This window comes from Canis aureus, chromosome 15, assembly GCF_053574225.1.
Source record: "Canis aureus isolate CA01 chromosome 15, VMU_Caureus_v.1.0, whole genome shotgun sequence".
Lineage (NCBI taxonomy): Eukaryota > Metazoa > Chordata > Mammalia > Carnivora > Canidae > Canis > Canis aureus.
In genome coordinates, this window is record NC_135625.1 from 29285481 (window position 1) to 29311020 (window position 25540).

Consider the following 25540-nt stretch of genomic DNA (forward strand, 5'->3'; position numbering starts at 1 on the left):
GAACATGATCTTAAAGAGGCAAAACTAGTATTAGATATACTATCTGCATGTTAGGTAATATGTACAAACCTCAAAACAAAATATACTATTAGATTAGGTATTTCCATGCTTCCAAAAATGTATTTAAATGTGCGTAAAAATAATTCACTTAAAGATATGGCTTTATTAATTTTCTAAATCTTACCATGAACTAATCTTTTATGATTTATTTTTTACAAAAAAGTGGCAAAAACAATTTAGGTACCTCATTTGTTATCAAGTTATTTAATAGTTTTACATTTTAATTTCTATTAGAATCTTTGCAATGTAGTGATAAGTTGATTCAAACATTTCTGCCTCTTAATAAATTCATAGCAATCGAATTTATGATTATTATGTCTACTAAAGATATGTTCTTGGTGACATCTTTTGATTTAGGATTTGCTAAAAGAATTTTTCTAAAAGCCTTAGTATTGCTTCTCATTCCTTTAGTTTATGTAAGTAAAGGACAAAATGACAACCTCTGTAATTATAGATCTTAAAATGACTTATTATTTCCTGAACATGTATATTCTCAGAGTGAATGAGAAAAGCTCTTCTTAATGATTCTAATATTTTTTTGGAGGTGGGAACTTGAAAGAGGGGTTATTTTTGTACCCTCTCTCCTAGATGTAATTTTCATCAAACTACATATTCATTCAATATGAACATAATTTATTTTCTTTTCCATTCTGTTTTCTTCATACATGCTTTAAAATTTCAATTATTTTTGCTTCATTGAAAGCAATAGAAAGAATTAACAAATGAAGAGGTTTTCTCCCCTAAATAATCAGAGAAATAAGTGCTAGTAAAATACAAACTACTTGAAGGTTATAAAATATGAAGAAGGCTGTCTGCATTATTTCTAGTCTTGATATATTTAAGTCTTTTTTTTTATTGGTGACAAATCAAATATTTTTGAAATATACTTCATCTTGAAGAAAATAGTTTTATTCTAATGCATTTTCCATCTGATTAAGTATCTTTTCCATTATCTCTTTTTATCTTTTGAAAACCTTCAGAAATGGAAGAGAGGACACGATTTAGCATCTGGGAATAAATGCCTTGAGATATTTTTTAAATTATAAAAGATGCTGACTGAAAAGTAAAACAGATTTTGAAATAATATATTTTCAGAAATCTTGGCAGCTTATTCTCCCATCTCAAATGAACAACATGGTGTTTTTTTGTTGTTGTTGTTTCCATCAGAAAGACAATTTAACAATACTATTTCCCTGTTTCAGCAGAATAATTAACTTTGGCTAGGCTCATAGTAACAGTTTCAATAAATTCAGATCATCACCTCAGGGTATTAATAACCCAATTTGTATTGAAGTATTAAACAAAGAAATATGTTAAGAAACAGCAAGTTCCCATGTTTTACACATAAATTATAAATAGAATAATTTTAATGTATTCATGCTTTCTCACTCTTTCCTTCTCATTCTTCCTTTCATTTACTGACCTCAACTATATATCATAATCTAAGATCAGTGCAGGGTGTACAAAACTAATTAAGACAAAGTCCTTGAGTTCAAAGAACTCCTAACTAATTGGGTAAGAGTTCAAAGTAAATTGCACAGCAATGTGATAAATATTATACTAATAATTTTCACAAGGAGCTAGAGAAGCTGAGCAGAGGGAGGAAGAACAGAAGGGACACAGATAATGTTTGTTTCACTGAGAAAATAATATAGAATCAGATCCTACAGAATTTGTAGATTTTACCATCGAAGGGGAGAAGGGTGGGGGAATACTGGGAAGAAGTAGTATTCACGACAGTTCATAAATATTTCAAAATCTGCAAGAGTTGTATTGTTACTAAAGCGTAAAATGCATAATGCTGCTAAGAGGTAAATTCTACTTAGGCATTTGGATTTGACTTCTATAGATGATTGGATTCTGGAAGCATTTTAAGTGAGAATTACAGTCAGCTTTTTTTTTTTTTTTTTGTAAAGATTTTTATTTATTTATTTGAGAAAGAGTATGAGAGAGAATGAATTTGGGGGCGTGAGGCATAGAGGGAGAGAAAGAGTGAGAAGCAGACTTCCTGCTGAACAGGGAACCCCACAAAAGGCTCAATCCCAGGACCCCAGGATTATAACCTGAGCGAAAGGCAGACACTTAACTGACTGAGCCACCCAGGGATCCTTCACCTTTATTCTAGAGTATTAACTGGCAGTGGTATGGAGGAATAATTGAAAGAAAATAAAAGTGATGTTGAAGTTGTAGAAAGAAATAAGCTAATAAGGAAGTTGAACAAGAAAGTACATCTCCGTATACTCCCCAGTTTCTGAATCAAGTGTTTAGGACATGATTGTACCATTCATCAAACTAGCATTAAAAACAGGAGAGAAAAAAAAAAAAAACTTTCAAAGGAAGGTCCTTGAAATATTGATCCTTATCAGCATTGATAAGGATCAACAATGTCTTACACATGTGAAATATTAATTATTATTTCACATATGTAAGGCACCATGTTGTGCATAAGAAGCCAGTGGGGTATGAGTATGAGTATGTCTTTTTTTTTTTTTAATTCTAGATAGAAAGTAACACAAATAATTTAAAATGTAAAATTTTAGGATAAATATGATAGGTTCTAAATGAGCCTGACAAGTAGTAAACCCTAAATATGTTCAAAGGATGAACAAACTACATTTACCTTAAGAAGTGGGAAAGTAGTAAAGAGACTTCATAGATAAGTAGAGGAAAAGAAGTCTGAGCAGGTGGATGGGCTCAGATTATAGAAGTCTTGTATGCTGGGCAGAAGCAGTACCTAAGAAAATAATACAGTTCTTTGTAGAGGTGAGATATCAGGAGGCTTGGTAAGATTAATCTAGCCATGTATAGGTTGCATTTTATGGAGTTAACTGGAAGCAGGAACACCATTTAAATTATTAAAATAACATAAGTAGGAGATGTATGTTGAAATGTGTTGACATTTTTTTTAAGGGAAACTCTTTCTGATGGAGTAGAAGAAATGACAGTTAATAACTTACTTTGCCAATATAATTGCTCCCTTTCTTCTCCAAAATATTTTTTTCTATTGATTCATAGGGACAAACTCATTTCCACTTGTATTTAAGGAGAAACGAGAAGAGGTATATAGTATACACATTTTGACATGTTTGGGGAAAAAAATGATATAACTGACTATTAGAAAGTGAAAGTACGGGATCCCTGGGTGGCGCAGCGGTTTGGCGCCTGCCTTTGGCCCAGGGCGCGATCCTGGAGACCCAGGATCGAATCCCACGTCAGGCTCCCGGTGCATGGAGCCTGCTTCTCCCTCTGCCTGTGTCTCTGCCTCTCTCTCTCTCTGTGACTATCATAAATAAATAAAAAAAAAAATTAAAAAAAAAAAAGTGAAAGTACCTTAGATATCATATTATTCAATGCCTACTTTTTTAAAAGATTTATTTATTTATTTATTTATTTATTTATTTATTTAAAAGAGAGCATGAGGGGAGGTACTAAAGAGAGGTAAGTAGACTCCGCTGAGCATGGAACGTGACGTGGGGCTCAATCCCATCACCCAAAGATCATGACCTAAGCTGAAATCAAGAGTAGTGTTTGACTGAGCCATCCAGGAGCTCCTGGGTGCCTAATTTTACAAATGACAACTAGAGGGTTTAAAGATCTCAAAACAAATTAGAGGCAGATCTGGGAATAGAATGATACTATTTCCCATCTCATCTTTGACTTTACCAATTTGGAGGGAAAGAGATGCAACTAAAGGTAAAAGAAGGCAAGACATGAAGCCTTCCAAAGACTGAAATAATCAGTGGCATAGGTTTAAATTTGAAAATAATGAATAAATTGGAAGTTTCTGGTGCTTAGGAGGTATATGAATTTGCCCTCATCTTCATCCCTTTTCTGGTGTAGAAATTTAAAATGCTGCCTGATATTCCTAGAAACTGAGGGCAGAGGGCAGGGAGGGTTGTGTTCTCTTAACCTCTTTGGCCTCATGGGCTTCATTTCCTTTCATGTTATCTCTTCTGTCCTGTATTGATCTGGATGTAAAACTCATTCCCTTCTTTGTCCTCTCCAAAATAATAATAATAATACTAAATCAAAACCTCAAAGATATAAATGATCATGGTAGATTTTATTAAGAAATGGAAGGCAGTCAGAGATCCCATTTGGCAAGCATCAAGACAAATGATGTAAAAATAGAATTTAAATGTTTCTATTTCTCTCTGGTCTCCTTCCCACAGAGTGAGTTGTCCCAGCCTTTCCTGATTCCTTTGCGCCCATTCCCTCTGGCTTTTCTCTTTTATTCTTTTCTCAGACTCTCCAGAACAGCAGACATTCCACACTAGGCCTTAGCCTTCTCTTCCAAAGCCCTGTGCCAGCTGATACGGAGGCCCCTGGGGAAGCTGGGTCTCCTCCAGGCCAGCGGTGCTACTAGGCTCTTCATGTCACTTCCCACAACTCCAGAGAGACATATTAATGAATGCCTGTCTTACACTAGAAAAGTGCTAGGAAGTGGCACTATAGAGTGAAAAAGGCCCTGATCTCAAATACAATTAAAAAAAAAAAAAGTCACAAGGTGTAAAGAACCTTTCGATGTAATTAACCAAAGAAATTGTGTGCATTGAATAGCACAGGATCAAACTTGAAGATAATGAATAAATAGGAATATTTTTACCCCTGAGATATAGATGGATTCACCCCGGACTTCGGCCCTATTCCAGGGGAGGAATTTAAAGTACTGTCTCAAGTTTAATAAAGTTTTTGATTATTTAAGTCTCCTAACAGTCCCATGGACTGGATATTGGAGGTGGTGCTACTATCATGACACTGATTCCTCTCCCTTAAGTTCTTAGAGCTAATTGCTAGCTTGGAATTCTTTTAAATACAATGACTGAGATTTCTCATTAAAAAGAGAAATATTTTGGGGCACCTGGGTAGCTCAGTCAGTTAAGTGTCCAACTCCTGGTTTAGGTTCAGGTCATGATCTCAGGGTTCTGGGATCGAGCTCCAGGTCAGGCTCTAAGCTCAGTGTGGAGTCTGCTTGTCCCTTTCCCCCTGCTCATGCTCTCTCCCTGTCTCTGTCTCTTTGTCTCTCTTTCTCTACCTCTAAAAAAGTAGTCTTTAAAAAAAAAAAAAAAAAGAAGAAGAGAACTATTCTCTTCCGCCCATGCTCTTTCCCTCTGTCTCTCTTTCTCTACCTGTAAAATAAATAAAGCCTTTTAAAAAAAGAAAGAAGAAGAAAGAAGAGAAATATTCTAAGGAATGGCATCCTATACTATTCTTTCCGTAACTTTTCCTTTGACTTTTAAAAGGAAGCTAAAACTCTGGTGGAGTTAATGACTGTTTCACCTACTCCAGTTACTTGGATGATGAATTTCCAGGATACCCTGCACAGAGGGCTAATAAGTGTAAAACACAGAAAAATCGCAACCATCCTTACATTTTTGTTTTCGTTTTTCTACGACTTTTTAAACATTAGGATAAAGTACAATTAAAAGGAAGATCATACAGGTCATAATTTTTTATTTAGAAGAAACTTCTTTCTCAGCTTATTTAGGCATTGATTGATCTTATCTGGTACCTATGCAGCTGCATTACAGAATTCCTTGATTACTGAATAGAGTCTTGATTAATAAAATGCATTTACTATCTAACATTTAAGAATCTCTTTACAGTGTCTAAATTTCAGATTTCAGAATTCAGCATAAGACGATGTTACTTGAAACTGACATTTTGGGAAGAAAGATGTCATGTATTAATGAGTGAACCCATGTTGGGCCATTAACCCAGCAAACATAATGTGTACCTCTTCTGTGGTGATTTTCATAAAGAAAAATGACAGGGCCGGGCGCGGGGGGGGAGCGGATTAAGAAATACTGAATTCTTACCTTGAACCAGGCACATTTATATCCTATTTAAGAAAACCTTACCCAACCTATAAGGTTGGCATTCCTATCTTTCTTTATATATACGGAATTTGAAGTTTGGACAGTTTAAATAACTTGCTCAAGTCATTTAGGTAAGAATGAAGGAGTGAGGTTGTCTTCTACTGTCTGCTAACTTCAAAGTGCATGGAAAACCTGAAGGCTGGGGAGCCTGGGTGGCTTAGCAGTTGAGTGTCTGCCTTTGGTTCAGGTCATGATGTCAGGGTTCTGGGATCAAGTTCTGCATCCAGCTCCCTTCAGGGTGCCTGCTTCTCCCTCTGCCTGTATCTCTTCCCCCTCTTCCCCTCTCTCTGTGTGTCTCTTATGAATAAATAAATAAAATCTTAAAAAAAAAAAAAAAGAAAAGAAAACCTGAAGGCCAAGATTCTAGCTCACAATGTGAAGTATTTAACTTATCTGATTACAGCTTCCTCATTTTGCAGGCATAAACAGTATATTATCTATTTACATTAAAAATGTGAGAAAAAAAGATAATTTATGTAAAACTAATATTTCAAAGTGCAGAGATATCTTTGGTTTGCTGCTGTGTGTATTACTGATCATAAGTCCTCCATACAAAGACAATGACCTCATAAAACTATATCTGAAAGTAACTGCAATAGAATTTATGAAGCTAGTGGCTAGAAAAACGCTACCTTTAACAAAATATATATATATATATAGTTTCTATAAAGTTGAGGAAGAACCTCAGAACACCAGGTATTTTTGGTTTGGTTTGTTTTGGTTTTTTGGTGTTGTCTGTTCTGGTGCAAATGGCAAACCACCTAGAGTAAAGCATTTTTTTACAATATAGACAGCCACATTAGGAAGGATATGTAAATTTAATTTTAATGTTATATTTTCATTTTTGATGGTGATGGTATTTTATGTTAGGCATTCATAAAAAGTAGCATACAGGGGTTCCCTGGTTGGCTCAGCAGTTGAGCGCCTGCCTTCGGCCCAGGGCCCAATCCTGGAGTCCTGGGATCAATTCCCACATCAGGCTCCCTGCATGGAGCCTGCTTCTCCCTCTGCCTGTGTCTCTGCCTCTCTCTCTTTCTCTGTGTCTCTCATGAATAAATAAATAAAATCTTTAAATTAAAAAAAAAAGAATAGGTTACAATTTATTTATTTTAAAAATATAAGCATTTTATTTATTTTTATTTAAATTCTAGTTAGTTAACATACAGTGTATATTAGTTTCAGGTATACAATGTAGTGATTCAACTTTGAATTTCAGATAAATACCGTATAATTTTTACTATAAGTATGTCCCCTGAAAATATTTCATACTTATTTTAAAAATTATTTCATATTTCCTGAAATTCAAAATTAATTTGGTGTCCTGTATTTTTTATTGCAAAGTCTGGCAACCTTCCTAATCATCTGACATTTGTAAAATTTCCCAATTCGAAGGTAATATGAATTTTAATTTTGATTTTTTTATACTGTGAGAGTATGTATATGCCTGCTTCAGACAGATTTTATCTTCCCTTTCTGATTTCCTTTTAAGATGATCATTATTGCTTATTAATTAGTACCCCTTTGGCTCATTCTAGGACTGCAATGGAGAGGATGAGAGTAATTTTTTTCATTATCTGGAGGTTTATAGTTAGTTAATCGTTTACGTTATTTTATTCAAGTTTTAAAGTTATCCCCTTAGGGGAACCCTGGGTGGCGCAGCGGTTTAGCGCCTGCCTTTGGCCCAGGGCGCGATCCTGGAGACCCGGGATCGAATCCCACGTCGGGCTCCCGGTGCATGGAGCCTGCTTCTCCCTCTGCCTATGTCTCTGCCTCTCTCTCTCTCTCTCTCTCTGTGTGACTATCATAAATAAAAAAAAAAAAAATTAAAAAAAAAGACTTAAAGTTATCCCCTTAGGAGATATGATTATTTCTTCAAGTTGTTTTTTTTTTTAATCATTAAAAATTTTCTATACTGATACTTAGAATTAAGACCTCTATCAGGTTTTTATATATATATATATATATATATGTATATATATATATATATATATATATATTAGAGATTTTATTTATTTATTCATGAGAGACACAGAGAGAAACAGAGACACAGGCAGAGGGAGAAGTAGGTCTCATGCAGGGAGCCCGATGCAGGACTCGATGCTGAGACTCCAGGATCAGCCCTGGTCCGAAGGCAGGCGCTAAACTGCTGAGCCACCCAGGGATTCCCCCCTCTATCAGTTTTTAATCCTCATTGGAAAATTAAAACTTTGATAATATTCCCCTTTTACTTTCACTGATATAGTCTATGCAAAGTTACCATATGTGCCGTTCCATGTTTGAAAATAAGTGTTGCTACTGCTCTTTAATTATATTTCTGTTATCTTGTCTGGGAAGTTTTCAAAGTCACAGAATAGTGGAAATTAATTTTTAAACTTTATACATGGATAACTATTCTTTCTGGAAGTTATATCTTCTTTTAAAATGCTAACGCAATCTCTCCTTGAGATATGAAAATTTATACCTTGAAATGTTTCAAATGTCACCCCTGCCACAATCACAAAATTGGGGTTTTATCTAAAACTGTTACTTCACTTTCAAAGACCTATCTCTAAGAATTTTCCACTCACAGAAATAAAATATCTTACAAAATATCAAAAGAGCAAACTCCATAAAGAAATAATTGCTCCGATAATCTATCTATATATTATACGCCCTACAGAGTCTCTTTAGAAAAAAACAAAACTAAACATCAACAACTACTAAAACTTGGTGAGAGGTCAACAAATGCCAATAGCTTTTAGCTTATAAACTGAAATCTGTAATCTTAGGCATTTACTGCTGCAAAACCTTATAAATTTATCCTTAGAACCATAATAAAGATGAAACCATGTTACAGTCTTTGAAAAAAAAAAAAAAAGTCTTCCTCTCTGCTTGAAGATCAAGGTCTGCATTGCTGTTTTATGTAGAGAAATTGGTGATTTTAGTGTATTTTCTTATAAAACAACTTATTTTTAAGGAATATAAGTGTTAGCTCTAATTTTCTAGTGAAAATTTCTTTATTGCTTATTGAATCAATATATTTCCCATTGTTCTTCACAATAAGCATAAGCAGCTTTATCTTCTAGGTTTAAAATTTATATTTTTTATTTGCATTATCTTGTATAATTTGTATTAATGAGCTGGTGTAGAGACCATTAATGGAGCAGACATGACATTCCTACACCAAAATGTTTTTGAAGATTAAGCCAAAAGAAAAAATCATTCCAAAGGGAATGATCTAAAAAGTTTATGTGAAATTTCAAAAGAAAAAAAAAAAGATTTTTGTCATCATCATCATCTTCAAAAAATGTTTTTTTGCATTTTTAAAAAGCAAGGTCATTTTGTTTAGCTCAGTTAAATTATTGAAAGGCTCTGGGAATCTGGAAAATCACATGGAGTCAATAAATGAAAGTGTAGTTAGAATATAATTCAAGTGCCTGAGGAAAGTGTTGGAGTGCAAGACCTCTTTGGGTAAGTATGACCTCACATGAAGAAAACTCTAATGAAATTATTTTGAGCAGTTTATGGTTTTAGATAGAGCTTTAGTTCCAAAGAGGTCAAAGTAAGTTGCCATGGATAATCTCTCTGATCAAAGGCGGGTGTTATGTGTATGCCAAATGCCCCACAAGACCTATGTCTTTAAAGAATTAATGATATATTACAAGGGAACTCACTCTCCATATTTTCATTCACACTCTTGCTTGTACTGACTACTGGCTTCCTGTTCTGTCCAGGCACTGAAGGAGCAGTATTTGGGCACTCTGTTGAAACACCTCACATCAGAGCAGAACCATCCCAAGATCTCAGGTAAGTTCTGGCTCTTCCATCTGTGGCAGAGTTCAATCAGCGTTGATTTGCCCTTGATATACAGAGAAGTAAAATAGAAAATGTGCTACATATTTGTGTTACTTGAATATATATAACCTGTTGTCAGGGAATGTCACCTCAACACAAATATGTGAGTTATGATTCCAACCTTCTATATATTTTTGCCTCTAATAAAATGAATATAAAAATAAACATATCAGGCAGGAGGAGTGTGGAAAAGGCAGTTACAGAGGAGGTTTAGAGAGGATTGATAAAAATCAAGATTCCAGAAGATCTGATAGGCAATGAAACACATGGCACACATAGGCAGAAAGAGGAGGCAGAAAGTAGGAAAAAGCTAGAAATTGTCAGGGAGTGTTATGTTAAGGGAAACACAAAGCAAATGTAAACAGTAATCAGAAAAAGGCAGAGCTCAATTGCCTTATGATGGATTCCTCAATCTAATATTTCCAATGGAAAACACTACTTTCTGATACCGCGCTGCTTCTAAGAGGCAGAGCTGTATGTAACAGCCCTCACTACCCAGAAAATTGCGAGACAACTTTATAGAATTCGTCCTAGGATAATTACAGCAACTGTTAATAAACGTTGAAATATTAAAATCTTGTAACTGATTGATTAATGTTCTTAACTCAGTAAGTGAGTTAAGGTTTGGGGATCAAAGATCTTTTATATGATTTATTGTGGTCCTCATTCCAAAATATATCAGTACATCAAATCATATATATCTAAAACTAATAGAATCTTATACATCAATTAAAAAAAGATGCTTTATATAATTACTATCTGGCAGGTAAATTATATTCCAAAATACATTTCTATAGGATTAAAAAAGACAACATTAATGATGATAAAAAAATAAATCAGATATTAAAAGTCATTTTTAAAGCTGAATCAAAGTATCAACCTGGGAGATGGCATTTGTCTTGGAAAATACAATATAAATATAAAGCAAAACCCAAATTACTTCATAAAGATCAGGTTTAGTCCTTCCTGTTTGGATGAGTGGGGGAAAAAATGTTCAAATGAAAATAGAATAATAGAGAAAAAAATTAAATTAAAAAAAAATCTGTACTTTCACAACAGTAAATTTTTCAGACCTTTATAGTTCTGTGATAAAATTTCCTAAGGAACTCAGTTTCTCAGTATTTTAGCATTTGACATCCAAATAGTCTGGTTAACAATAACAGAAGAAGGTGGCCATCTTCAAGGCATTTTTTATGAGACAGAAATAATTTTTTACTCAATGCCCAAACCCCAGGGATTTAGGAGGGTTGAAGAGTATATGTAAATAGCATCTCATGGTGTGTTATACTTTTAACTTATGGCTCTTTTCTCAGTTAGGAATTCAACATTTTTGTGTAATTATTTATTTTATCCCTCCCCATCTAGGAAGGTTGTATGCTCCATAGACCAGGATCTACATTGTTCCTTGTTTATCTTTGTATAAACTATTTAAAGACTGCTATAGCAGTCAACATGTATCTCACATATAATGTGCCTGATACATACTTGTTCATTTGAATTACTGAAATAGCAAAACTCAATAACAAGGATGTTGAGTGCATGTAATGTAAGAAGTGTGGTCACAGTTACTGTGTTATTAAGACCCATGTGGCCAATGTTGACTCCAATGGTTTTTGAACTGTTTTAGTACACATGCCCGAGCTTAGTGATTCATTCAATAAAAAAATTGTTTAAATTACACCATTCTAAAAGAAACTTCTTTTTACTTCTAACATTTTAGTAACTATATACTCATTGAATGATTTTCATTATGAAAATCTATCGCCAAAAGAGAAATAAGAACTTTACTTTAATTACCTTGCTGACATGTCTCAAAATTCATAAGTGTGAATGTGAATTCAATTATAATTAGTATATAGTGTTTAGAGCTTTTATTTTCTAATTATTCATCAATTATTTAAATATTGCACTAAGCTAAGCTTATCTGCTAGTGCTAAAAGCAAATTAGCAACCCCCAAGATGAGTGTTACTGATATAATTCGAAAGCTGAAACAGAAGCAAACCACAGTAATGATGGGGGTGTTCAATTATTCATTTGTGTACAAGAAGATTAAAAGGAGAATGTCTGAGAAGATTTTTATGAGTCCTGCTGACAATTCTCCTTTCAGGCCAGTAAGAAGTACTCTTAGTCGACACCTAATTCTAATTAACAAGGTGAGATTGGTTGGCCAGGTAAATCAAATGGTAATTTGGGGAGTAAGTAGCTGTGTTGTCTTTAATTTTGTTTTTGTTGAAAATAAAAGACTTTAGACAGGTACATTCCAAAAGTTTTATTAAAGAATATAGGTAATATTTTGGAGTGGACAGGAAGTAGATTTCTACAATTTACGTATTTAACACATGTTTGATGAGTCCTTAATATTTGGCCAAATTCTATGCTAGTTTCCACATGCACTTTAAACCTACACATGTAGATTTTCTAGGATATTTTATATAAAGTGACATTGTTTTTTAGTAGGTACCTATGTATTAGAAACGTGAAAAAAAGTATATTGAATAGTCAGTAACAACAGAACAGTATATTTTTCCAGAAGAGCCCAGGTATGAACATTCTTCCATTTTTATTTCTTAAATTAAAATATAGCTAAATTATTACAGTTCAAAAGAGATTCTGCACTCTATGGTGAAGACTGATGAAACCCATTATATATTGCCCAAACATTGTTTGGATCTGAGTTTCATTAACTGTTCCAAGGGAAAAAAAAAAAAAAAAAAGAATCCAGACTCAGATTCATTTCAGTAAAATGAATTAATATTTAATGATGTAACTGGTATCTTTTCATCATGCTCATTCTTGTATGAATATAATTTTAAACTGAAATGTTAAGTTTTGCAGGCTCCAAATTAATCACTGAAAACACATAGCTCTCATTTACATGGTGATTGTGTTCAAGGAAAAGCCACCGCCATGTATAAGGTAGTTAAAGATTTTGCACTGACAAGTTTTGTCAATGAAAGGCTAAGATAAATTTGCTGAAAAAAAATAGTAAAACGGTATTTTCTTCCTTTCCCCACCTTTTCTCGTCTCTGCCTCTTTCCTCTCCCTCTTTACTCTTTCATGCTATGTCTGTATTTATATATTTATTTAGAGTTAATAGCAAGTGATCATTATGAGAAGCTTGTCTTAGCGTGTAATCTTGGGAACACAGAGCAACAATTGATCTAGAAATTTGTTTGATCTAACTTGAAGGGAGAAACCATAATGGAAGGTGCAAGTAGGCAGAAAACAGTAAAAATTAAGGCAACAGAAACAACGGATTTGCAGCTGAAGAAAACTCACTGCAGCTCGAAGTGCTAAGACCTTAAAATTGCCTGTATATTCAGGTCACAGTTTGCATTGGTCTTTTTTTCCTGTAAAACATTTTTCTGTCCAATTTTCCATTCATTCCATCATTGAAATAAAAAATAATTTGGATCCCCACTAAATGTCTGATGCCATGTTAAATATTTATGAAGAGTGAAATACATGATGCTTAAGTTCTGCTTAAGTTTCCGTGAAGTGGTTGTGTCTCACAGCTTATTTTAAAAGGAGTCTGAAATCCTTTCTCAGAATATTGAGGATTCTTCTAGAAACCTAGGGCACTCATTTTCAAATTGAGAATCTCATAACACCTTAAAAACAAAATCTTGTTGCATCTTTGGTATGTAAATACAGTAAAAATAGAACATCTTGGAAAAAACAGGTGGCAGGGTGACTTGAGTTCAACATTACTCCTTTTCTCTGCTAGAATCTCTTACAGTTTCCACTATAAGAACTAGTCTGAAATCTGTTGCTATGATTGCTAGAATGCTTTCAAAATGAACACAATCATACTTAACTAATTCTAGTGACTAATCACATCAGAATTCAAAAGCTTTGCAAATAAACATGGGTTTCATTTTTCAACAGTCCCTTTTAGAGAATGTTATATAATAAAATAAATTAAAAATCTCTACTATGTTTTAAGCCCTCCTCAGGGGAGGCTTGAGAATTTCTATATAGGAGGGAAGCAGGGCATCATTTCATTGTTGAGCCTGTGTTGCCAAGAGTCTGCTTATTAGAAGGTTCTAGAAGAGAATACAGGTTTAGTCTAATTTGAGTTCCAGAGTATTCTGGAATGTTTGAGCTCCAGAATGACTAAGTCCAGGACTTCGAAAGGGATTCTAGGCTTATTTGAGGAGTCCAGAATATCTAGAGAAAATTGATGCAAACTAAGATTTACTAAACTTTACCAATTCTTTTTCTTTATGATTTTGGGGGTTTCCATCTTGTTTCAGAAATTTTCTTTTTTGTATCTGAATATTTCTTGTATGTTCTTCTAATTTTCTCTTATTGGTTTTGTACACTTGGTAATTTATTTCTTAGTTTTATGTTTTGAATAAATGAGAAATTATGTTCTGAATTTTCTTCTAATTTTCCATTGAAAATTAGTCTGTGATTTATTATTCTGTACACTTGGTGATTTTTTAGTTTAATGTTTTGAATAAATAAAATGAAAAATTATTCTGAATTTTTTTCTAATTTTCCATTGAAAATTATAGTCTGTGATTTATTAGTTTTTATATTCTGAATAGGTAAAACTGGAAATTATTCTTGCAGAATATGAAGGATCTAATGTTATTGTCTTCAGTATAGAGAGTCAATTATTAAGCATCTTTATTAAATAACCTAGGATTTTCCACCTAAAATGATTGCCATATTTCTCATAAACTAATTTCTCATAAATACTTTTGATGCTTTAAATTATATTGTGTTCCATGATGAATTTCTTTTTTTTAAGATTTTATTTATTTATTTGATAGAGAGAGAAAGAGAGAGAGAGACAGCATGACACTGGGGAGGGTCAGAGGGAGAAGCAGACTCTCTGCTGAGCAGGGAGCCAAACGTGGGGATTGATCCCAGGACCCCAAGATCACAACCTGAGCCCAAGGCAGATGTTTAACCGACTGAGCCACCCAGGCACCCACCATTGATGAGTTTCTATTTTTAATTTCAATCTCACTTTTAATTAAAATAATATCGTATTATGTTCCAATTTTAAAAAGAAAATTTGCCACTTTAACTTCAAATTAAAAATATAATAAGCGTCACATGTGCTTTTCTCCCCAAACTAGTTTAACATAATGTTTTAAGCTTCAAGAGACTCTATTGAGATTCTTGTTGGGATTTTATTACATATGTTCATTATTTTTTTAAATATTAGAATTTTCATGATATGGAAGTAGATAGGAATTCACTTTTATCCAAGAATATCTCAAATTTTTGAATTTTTAGGTAAAGTAAATAATAGATATCCCTCTCCAGAAAGTAATTGTAAAAAATAGACATTGAGTGATATATCATTTATATTAACATGGCAATTTAGCAACAGGAATTAAATATATATATATATATACATATATATGTATATATATATATAAAGATTTTATTTATTTATTCGTGACAGACATAGAGAGAGAGGCAGAGATACAGGCAGAGACAAAAGCAGGCTCCCTGAAGGGAACTCGATGTGGAACTCGATCTCGAGATCCAGGATCACGCCCTGAGCCAAAGGCAGATGCTCAACCACTGAGCCATCCAAGCGTCCTACGAATTAAAAATATTTTAAAAGCATCCCTATATTTCATTAGTACACTTTATTGAATTTTAATCGTCAATGACAGTCGAACATTAGCATCGGTTAATGGTTTTCCTATTTGGATCTACATAGCATAATGTTTTATATATTTTAACCAAAATTGAGTAAAACGGATATTCCTATAAGATATGAGACCATACTTTCTTTCCCAACATTTTATGAAAATTCTCAAACATGCTTAGTGTTGAAGCATCTCATAATGACCATCTACATACCCCCAGCTAGATTGCTTCATTATTGTTGTCCTTGTTGTCCCCCTTTAATCACATAGGTACACATTCCACTAGCCATCTGCCAGTATATCTTATTTTTTATGCATTTGAACATACATTGTATAAATCTATACACGTTGCCTATTCACTTTGGCATGCATATCACTAACTACTATTCAAGATTACTTACAGTTTCTTTTCTTTTAAAAAAAAATCATACAATGACATTCACAAAAATTAAGTGCACATTTCCAGAGTTTTGACAAATTCATATACCTGTGTAACCCAAATTTCTACCACGATATAAAACATTATCATCAGGGCACCTGAGTGGCTCACTTAGTTAAATGTCCAATTGGTTGATTGGTGGTTGATTAAGAATTGGATTGCTTGGTTAAAGGTTGATTTCAGCTCAGGTCATGATCTCAGGGTCATGAGATGGAGCCCCACATCTGACTCTCCACTCAGTCCGGAGTCTGCTTGTCCTTCTTCCTCTGCTCCTCCCCCTGCACACACACTCTCTCTCTCTCAAATAAATAAATAAATTCTTTAAAGAACAACACACATCATAACCCAGAGAGTTCTCTTATGCCCTTCCCAGAAAATCCCCATCACTACCCACAAGAAGCAACATTTTCTCTCACCCTTTTTCACCCTGGATTAGGTTAGATTGATTTAGTACTAATTATAAATTAATCTACAATATGTACTCTTCTTTGCAAGATTTCTTTCACTCCACAAGATGTTTTTAAGATCCATCTGTGCTGTTGTCTGTATCAATAGTTCTTTCTGCTTTACTGTTGATTAGTATTCCATTACATGAACATACAATATTTTATTTATGCATTTTCCTAATTGATAGACACTTGGGATATAGCCAGCATGTATTAGGTTTTATATGAAAATGTCAGAGCTTTCCAAAGTGATTATATCATTTTCTGTAAAAATGAATGAGAATTTCAGTAGTGCACATTTCCCCAATATTCAGTGTTAGCATTCTTATTAACTTGAGCCATTCTGGTGGATGCTTAGTGGCATTTCATGTTTTTAATTTGCCGTTACTTGATTAGTAATGACATTAATGATTTTTTCATGTACATATAGAACAACCATATATATAGTGAAGTGTTTGTTCAAATCGTTTGTCCATATCTTAACTGTGTTTTTTGTATTTTTATCTTTGAACTAGAGGATTATTTATATACCCTGACAGCAGTCCTTTATAACATCTGTATTTTGTGGATATTATTTCCCAGTCTATGGGTATATTCATTTTATTGATGGATTTTGAAAAGCAGCTTTTCATCTTGAAGACATCTAATTTATGTTTTAAAATATTTGTGTTATTCCTTTTGTAAAAACAGTTTTATTTATTTATGTATTGATTGATTGATTGATTGATTGATTCATGAGAGACAGAGAAATAGGCAGAGAGAGAAGCAGGCTCCATGCAGGGAGCACGATGTGGGACTGGATCCTGGTACTCCGGGATCACCGCTGAGCCACCCAGGCGTCCCTTTTTACTCCTTTTTGTAGCCTAAGAAAGTTTGGTCTATTCCCGCATCACAAAGATATTTTCCTTTAAAAAACCTTACAATGGGACACCTAGAGTGGCTCAGCGGTTGAGCATCTGCCTTTGGCTCAGGGCAGGATCCTGGAGACCTGGGATCAAGTCCCACATCGGGTTCCCCTCAGGGAGCCTGCTTTTCTCTCTGCCTTACTCTCTCTGTCTCTCATGAATAAATAAATAAAATATTTAAAAATAAATAAACAAAAAGCCTTACATTTTAGAGGTGCCTGAGTGGCTTAGTGGGTTAAGCATCTAACTCTTGGTTTCGGTCTGGTCATGATTTCAGGGTGGTGGATTTGAGGTTTGGGTTAGGCTCTCAGCTCAGCAGGGAGTAGGCTTGAGGATTCTCTCCCTCTGGGCCGCCCCCCCCCCCCCCATTACAAGTTCTCTCTCTCTTTTTTCTCTAAAATAAATACACCTTTAAAAAATAATCAAAATAACAAAAGCCTTATGTTTTAGCTTTTATTTTTTATAACAGTGGGTGGTATAGACTGAAGTTCTTTTTGTCCATATAGAGATCAGTTATTCCAGCACTGTTGAAAAGACTACTTTTTCTCATTGGGTCACTTTACTGCGTTTGTCAAACACCGGATGACCATACTTGTTAGAGTTTATTTCTAGAGTCTCTGTTATTTTATTGTTCTATTTGTTATTTGTTATGCCAGGCTGGCAACTGTCTTCATTATTATAGCTCTGCTTAAAATGCTTAAAGTGCTTCAAAGTTTTTAAGTTCAACATTGCTGTTCTTTTTCAAGGTGGTTTTGGATATGAGATACAAGCTAGTTAATCCTAAACAAATAACTACACTAAGATTCAACTACTTCCTAAGTAAAATATGGATAGAGTATGCATTTCTCAGTGTTAGTGGAATGATTGTGAGATAATCCATGCAAAGTTTTAAGTATAGGATGAGTTGAAATGACTTTTTCCCATTGGATAGTTTTTCCTGCTTTGTTGAGGATTAATTGAACTTATAATTTGGGAATAAGATTTATATATATTTTGATGATTACCACACTTAGTTTTATCAAGATTAACAAAGCATACAGTTGAAACCTGTTTAATTCAAAGTCTTAATCACTTCATAACCTGATTTAGCAACACTATAAAATTGCTACCACTTTTTGAATGTTTTGTGTATTCTTTGATCAATTTTACATATATGTAAATTATTAAGTATATAGGTATATATTATATATAAGTATATATGTGTATATATATATGTGTATATATATATATAATTATATATGTGTGATGTGTCAGGTATACATTGTCTTAGGCCAGCAGATCATCTGCACAGAAATGAAACTGTATTTACATATTTGGCCTTTAATGCACTGATATCAGAAATTCAGCCTCAGTCTATTCAATTCTCTTCTTTGTCTCTGGGGTTGCATCACTGTACCAAGGGGTTTACACTGTGCCAAAGCTTTTGGGGTGACATTTGGTCATTAGGAGCCTCATGACCCAAGCTGACATTTGCCAAGAGGTTCTCATTCTTCCCTCTGCTTACACATTCTTCACCACAGGTCACCACTTCTCTCTTGGTGTAGAATCTTTGGTCTCTTGTCCTCAGTCATCCTGAGATTACTCTCTTCAGACTTCTAACCCATAAAGAATAAAGGCCATACATCATAGGGCTTGGCCTCAGGTAGCACAACACAGAGAACAATTTGAAACCAATTCTGTTCATTCCCCAACCAAATCTTCTTTATTCTGTGAATCAAGAAAACAGTGCTCCAACAGGTGGAAATAGAGCACAAGCTCTCACTGGCTACTTTTCTTTTGATGTTTTTGCTCATGTGCTGAATCACTTTCAACACATTCCACAGCTAGGTATTTTTCAGTTCAAAGTTCTATAAGATTAGGAAACTTGAAAGATCTTTATCAACTTCTCTGCTCCATCTTCCACTGTTTATGGCAAAAGATACTATTTAGTGAACAGCAGAACTTCTAGGAAATGTGATAGGAAAGGGAATTCCATCAATATCTCACAGTACTGCCCCACTACATATTTATGTCCCTTACTTCTCCTAAGATATCTCTTATGGCCCCAAAGGAAATGCTGTAATTTTCAATTTAGAGATGCAGAAACTGAGTCTTACTGCTACTGGCTAACTTTCCTGAACCCATCTCTAGGTCTTTCCTGCCTCGTTGAATAGAGATCCTCTAAGTCAGTGGTAGCAAACCACTGTACTCTGTGGCTATGCTGGAGATGGCTACCTGAAGTCTAAAATGAAGATGAATATTATATTTTCTGATTAAATAATAAAAATGAGAACGGAAAAACTCAAAAGCCCAGAAAGACTAAATATATTTTAGTGTTCTAGTACCAAATGTCAAACAGCGTAGGAATATAATACAAAAACATGTACACATTTAATATGAGTATCTTATTATCAAATATATGAGCAGGAACTTCAACCCCTATCCTTGGAAACAAACTAAACCATATCAATTATTTGATAAAGTCCGGGGGCTTTTTCTCCCACTTATAAATTAACTGAGTTGTGTTTGTTTGAATGTTAGATTCACATTCTGTTTTAGAATATTAATTCATTTTAATTGAGTACCTGACTTCTATTTGAATTGTTCATCATATCCAATCTTATATAATTACATTTAATGTTATGGATAATTAACCAATGAAAATCGTAGTGGAGAATGGTGTATATTTGGGGATGTATTAGGAGAAATCAATTATAAAATACACAGTTTAATAGAAATTTAGATTCTATGTGGAAAGTATGAGGATTATGAGTGAAAAAAAATTTTTTATTTTCAAGTTTTCAAATGCTGTGTGAAAACATGATTTTGTTTTTTCTAAAAAAACAAACATTTCTTTAAAAATATATATTTATATATATATTCTATATATATTCAAAATCTATATATATATATATATATATATATATTCAAAATCCGATCCATCCAGGGATTTTATAAAGATGTCCAAGAGGCCCATAGAGATGAAAGTTTCAAAGTTACTTTGGTGAGTGAAAAAAAAAATTGAAAATGTCGAATTTACTTCTTCTAAATGCTGAGTCTCAACGTCACTTGAAAGTCTTTAAGTTCAACTTCACCATTGAGAAAGAGCTGATCTTCAGAGAACAAACTATTTGATGCGGTTTTCCCTGCAAAACAACTCTCTGGATCAGTTCCCTCAGAAGAAATGAGTTGTTCTGGATGATGGTGAATGTGAACTGAGGGGACTCTTGTCCTAAAGCTGTCTGGTCAGGGGAAACATGCACAATTGCTGTCCCAGAACAGAACATTCATCCAAAAAGACCAACTTGGGAATGTTTCCTCTTCTCACACTTGTGCTTTTTACCACTGTATTCTAGTTTCCATGTTCTGCCTTCATTGCCCTTTTCTCTAGTTTTATAATTGAAGATAATTTTGAAATTGCCAGCTAGCTTTTTTGCAGGCACAACTATCTAAAACAGTTGTGTTGGGTAGCCCGGGTGGCTCAGCGGTTTAGTGCAGCCTTCGGCCCAAAATGTGGTCCTGGAGACCCGGGATCGACTCCCTGCATGGAGCCTGCTTCTCTCTCTGCCTGTGTCTCTGCCTCTCCCTTTCTCTCTGTGTCTCTCATGAATAAATAAATACAATCTTGAAATAAATAAATAAATAAATAAATAAATAAATAAATAAATAAAACAGTTGTGTTTTTTACCCCCTCATAATTTATGCAATCTTTAATCATACTTGAACTGATGTATCATCTCTCGTTTACTTATTCTCTCTCAGTCTAATGTCATTCATTCTGTGGACATTTTCCTGGGCCAGTAGAGGTTGGCTGATGTAGGAAATGGCTTATTTCTTCATTTAATTAATTTCTAAAAGTTTAATGAGTACTTTGAAAATTTTCAGGTCTACAAAATTTTGACTGTGGAATGCTTAAAAGTTCACAATATTAATGATTTTCATTAAACTTATCTCTTTGCAAGCCTCTTTATTGAGGGATAGTTACATGCTAAGTTGGTAGAAATTTATTTATTAAAACTCAATCATTAATTTTGAAAATATATAAAAGATGTAAGCAAGTATACTTATCACGACCTACTTTTCAAGTGTGTTGTGAAAGGAAACCGCATAAGAAACTGTTATTAAATCATTAAACAAATGAGAGTAAATAATTGATGTTAGCAAATGAACAATTTCATAAAGAGCCAAAAAATAGATAAGGCAATCATTCTAAAACTCATTTTGGCTTTCTTTGAAATGGCAAGGATTTTTATTTATGCTTACCTGTTTGTTGTAGTTACTAATGTTATCTTTTAGTCCATCATAATTTGTTTATCTTTTTACTATGAAAGAGTCTTTTGTTTTGCTCTTAGGCTTGAATCACCCACCAGGTCCTTGATAATGGAGGCTCCACGAGGGGTCCAGGTGAGCGCTGCTGCAGGAGACTTCAAGGCCACCTGCAGGAAGGAGCTCCATCTACAGTCTACAGAAGGGGAGGTGAGTTCCCAGGGCAGAGACTGGACCTTTACTGCTAGAGTGCTTCTCAAATTATATGCAGTGACACATAAAGGACTGCGTCATGAGAGAACTTAAATTATGGAAATATAATATGTCCTGAATATGAAATTTGGTAAACCTGATGTTATATTCCTAAAACAAAGCTCCATTTATTTTCTACAGAAAGATACCCATTCAATAAGTTAATTTTAAGTGGGGCATCTAAATTCCTGTAGTTTCAGAATTGGCAGATAAACATAATAAACATCAAGATAATATCAAGAGTGAAGGCAGTCTTTGTTTTTTTTTAGTTTCTTTTTGGGTCTTCCAAAAGTACTTTTTTTTTTTTTTCTGTAGAAATAGTTCCTATATTTCTTCTAAAAGAAAAATGAAACAAAAGTTATTTTACCATTTAGCCCAATTGTTATTCCCTAGATAAGGAGATAGATACATGTTAACATTTTTCTCCCATGTTACTTTACTTCCTCCAAGAATCTCCTGTGAGTCCGTTGTCATTCCTTTAAAGAGCATTGCTTTCCCTCAGTGCCTGCTGTAAAGAACCCTGTCTTCCATCTGCCAGTCTTCCACTGGAATGCCATAGGCACACATTCATTTCATGTACCTTATCTGCTGCTAGTCATGGTTGTGCCAGCAGAATGACATTTTTATCAACTCTGGAAATTCCTCAGCATTGGGTTTTCTCATATTCCTGCTCCCCATTTCCTCTATGGCCCTTTTCTGCAACTCTGAAGAAACTCTGTTTCCATCTCCTTACCTGCCAGAGCTCTTAGTCTCTCCTTCTTAGTTTCTATTTCTCATTCTGTTTATTCAGATCTACATGCCCAGGTTCCTTTTCAGTATCTAATTTCTTATCTAATACCTTTGTTGAGCTTTTAAGTTCAATAATTAGAGGTGCCTGAGTGGCTTAGTTGGTTAAATGTCTACCTTGGGCTCAGGTCATGATCTCAGGGTCCTGGGATCAAACCCCACATTGGCCTCCATGCTCAGTAGCTCAGTCTCCTTCTCCCTCTCTCTCTGCTCCTCCCTACCCCAGCTCTCAGGTGGGTCCCTCTCTCTCTTATCTCAAATAAATAAAATCTTAAATAATTTTAATAATTACATTGTTCATTTTTAGGATTCTCATTTGTTTTTTGTTTTTTTTTTTCAAGTCTGCCTGGACATCTTGATAGTTTCTCTTTTGCTTGCTTGTTTTTAATTTTAATTATTTCAAATCCTTATACACAGTATATGTTGTGTATATTTTTGCTATGATTCCCAAAGTCCTTGAAAGTCTAAATCCATTGTATTGTTGTTTCTACCAATTAAGTCCCTTAGTATTTTCTTCCTTCTCGTGCTTTTTAAATCTTATTATGATCTTATAAAGGTCAAGTTGAGAAGAAAAAGATCAGAAGAATAACTTGAGAAAGATGCTCTGGAGCATTTTATGCCTCTTCAGATGTAAAGATGAAGGGAGAAATCAATAGAATCGAAGGAAGATGTTCCTTTCTTACCTTTATGCCACTATTTCAGTTGTTGATTCAAGATGAATTTTAATTACATATTTTGCTTCTTTTTTATAAACAAAATTACTGGCAGGACCATATTAGCATATTATTGGATATTGACACTTAATGATCTAGAAATATACTTCATAATATTGTAAAAGTATATCCTTATTACCTTTCAAGATTTCTTTCTGCTACAATTACAGAATATAATACTTTGTCTACCACAGCAAGATGGAAATCTTTAAGTATCTTGCATCCTTTTTAAAGAGTTGCTTTTATCATGCTAATCATTTCATTCAAATTATTCATAATGAATCACCCCATAATAAATATTGGTGGTTATTAATCTCTGTTCTGTTCCTATTTATGCACCACTTTACTCATCTTCTTTTATTCAGTGTATCAGCGGAATGAATCCTTGGATTCAATTACAGGTTAGCTTTTAATCGTGAATTGGATATTATGCTATAAATAAATCATAGCCAGAGATTTTCAGCTGTGGTCAATTTTTTTATATTAATAACATAAAGACACAGAAAAGCACAGCACTTTATATTGGAATAAAATAACATGTAATTTTCCTAGGAAAAAGTGTGAAATGATATGAAATCTTTCTCCTTGCTCCACTGACTATGCCACAGAAAGGCAAACTGATCATTTACTAAACAAAATAGATAAAAAGTCCCTCCCTTAGACTGTTTTTAAAGTAGTTAAGATCAGGACAAACATGATATTGAGGTAACAAAGTAACTGACAAAATGCATAAGAATGAAATTGCACACAAAATTTTGCACTGATGAAGATTCAGTCATTTCAGATATAGTGTTGCAAGGAATTTCCAATTCTTCACTGAAGTCAACCTGCATCATAATATAGGTGGAACTCTTAATACCACACGGCCATGCAATAATGCAATAACACGTATGTTACAGGATTGCAGAGGAAGAGGGAACAATTTTTATTTTGCAAATCTATTTAGCTTTTCTATCACAGTGATAGGCCTGATTTCAAAGAGTAAGAAAGGGATAAATGAAATCTTGGTTCAGAGAAGACAGTGGGCCTTGATTTAAAAGCTCAGGCGAGTGATTGGGAGCACCAGGGAGAGTTTCAGAACAAATGGATTCTATGGTTTATAGGACAATACAGAAGAGAAATATCAATTTCAGAATTTGGAAGTTGAACAGTTTCACAGTAACTGCCTTAGCAGAACAGAAGGAGATGTGAGCAAACCCATCAGTTACCGGACTCGGGTCCTTGGACCCAGCAATGGCAGGAAGGGGGCCGGACCTAAAATGGAAAAGCACAGGCAAGGCTCCACTGGGGCTTCTGCTCCAGCACCAGGGAGGCAGCACAAAGCAAAGAGTCCTAGGGCTGACTCTCTAAGGAGGGGGGGGGGGGGGTAGAGTATTTTAAAGAAACTTAGGTGGGAAAGGGTGACAGGTCAGTCTGTAGAGGTGGCTTGTCTAATTAGCATGCTAAATCTCCACCTGGGCATGAATTTCCGTTTTATAATGGGGGGAAAAGTGGGTGAAAGGTCAGTACTGGGGTCCATCTTGGCGCAGACTGGTTTGCCGTGAATTAGGCTTGCTCCTTAGCTGGTGCTCTGCTCTGCAAGAAAAGTGCTAACAGTCAGTAGGGAGTTCTGCAAAAGAGGTGATAATAGCCGGCAGGCAGGAAGGAGTTTTCTAAGTGCACAGGGGCTTGTTCCCAAGGTCCCCGACTGTCTTATTTCTCCTCTGAGAGATTTCATCTTCCTTCTTCTTAAGGAGAAGGAACTAAAGGTCTCAACTTCTGAAGCTGCTTCCTGCTGAGCAGGGGCATTGTCCCTCTCCTACCCTAGAGGCACAAATTTTCTTTCTGACTGTTCTACACACTTCTGGGGACTTGGGTCTTCCTGTAGCAGTATAGGTTGGAATCCTTGTGCCACCAGTACCTTGGCTTGGAATTGTTGGGGCTTGAATGACACTAACTTTAGTAACAGGTTAAACTGACAGAAACCAAAAATAAGTAGCAGTAGGATAGCCACCAATCATCCCAGGAGAGGGGAAACAAACAAGCAAGCAAGCAAGAGAGACTGGGGAGGGCACTGTTGATTGTTGACTAAATATAGTTAGGATTTGTCCCTGGGTTATACCAATGCAGCCAGGATGCCTGCTTAGAAACCCTTTTTTGCATTTACTTCAATTTTCTTGAGTTAGTTATACTGGCACACCAGGTTTTGTTAATAACAGTATAGGCTCCTCCTTGTTCAGCAAGCAATCAGGTATTAATAAAAGGTATTTCTGTGAAAATAAAAGTAAAACACAGGTTGATGATTGGAGCAAATTATAAACCTAGTTTCTGAGTCCTGACTGCTGCCAGTGAGAAGATATCTAGATGTGAAGCCTCAAGGCAT

At 34.6% G+C, this 25540-nt stretch overlaps 1 protein-coding gene across 1 annotated transcript in view; it reads left to right on the top strand.

The window, feature by feature from the left end:
• SGCZ (sarcoglycan zeta) overlaps positions 1-25540 on the top strand; it is a 461347-nt gene that overhangs the window by 420119 nt on the left and 15688 nt on the right. Inside the window, exons 5-6 of the mRNA XM_077848954.1 lie at positions 9653-9725; positions 21514-21637. Of these exons, the coding sequence (XP_077705080.1) occupies positions 9653-9725; positions 21514-21637 (197 nt within the window). The remainder of the gene's footprint in view (positions 1-9652; positions 9726-21513; positions 21638-25540) is intronic.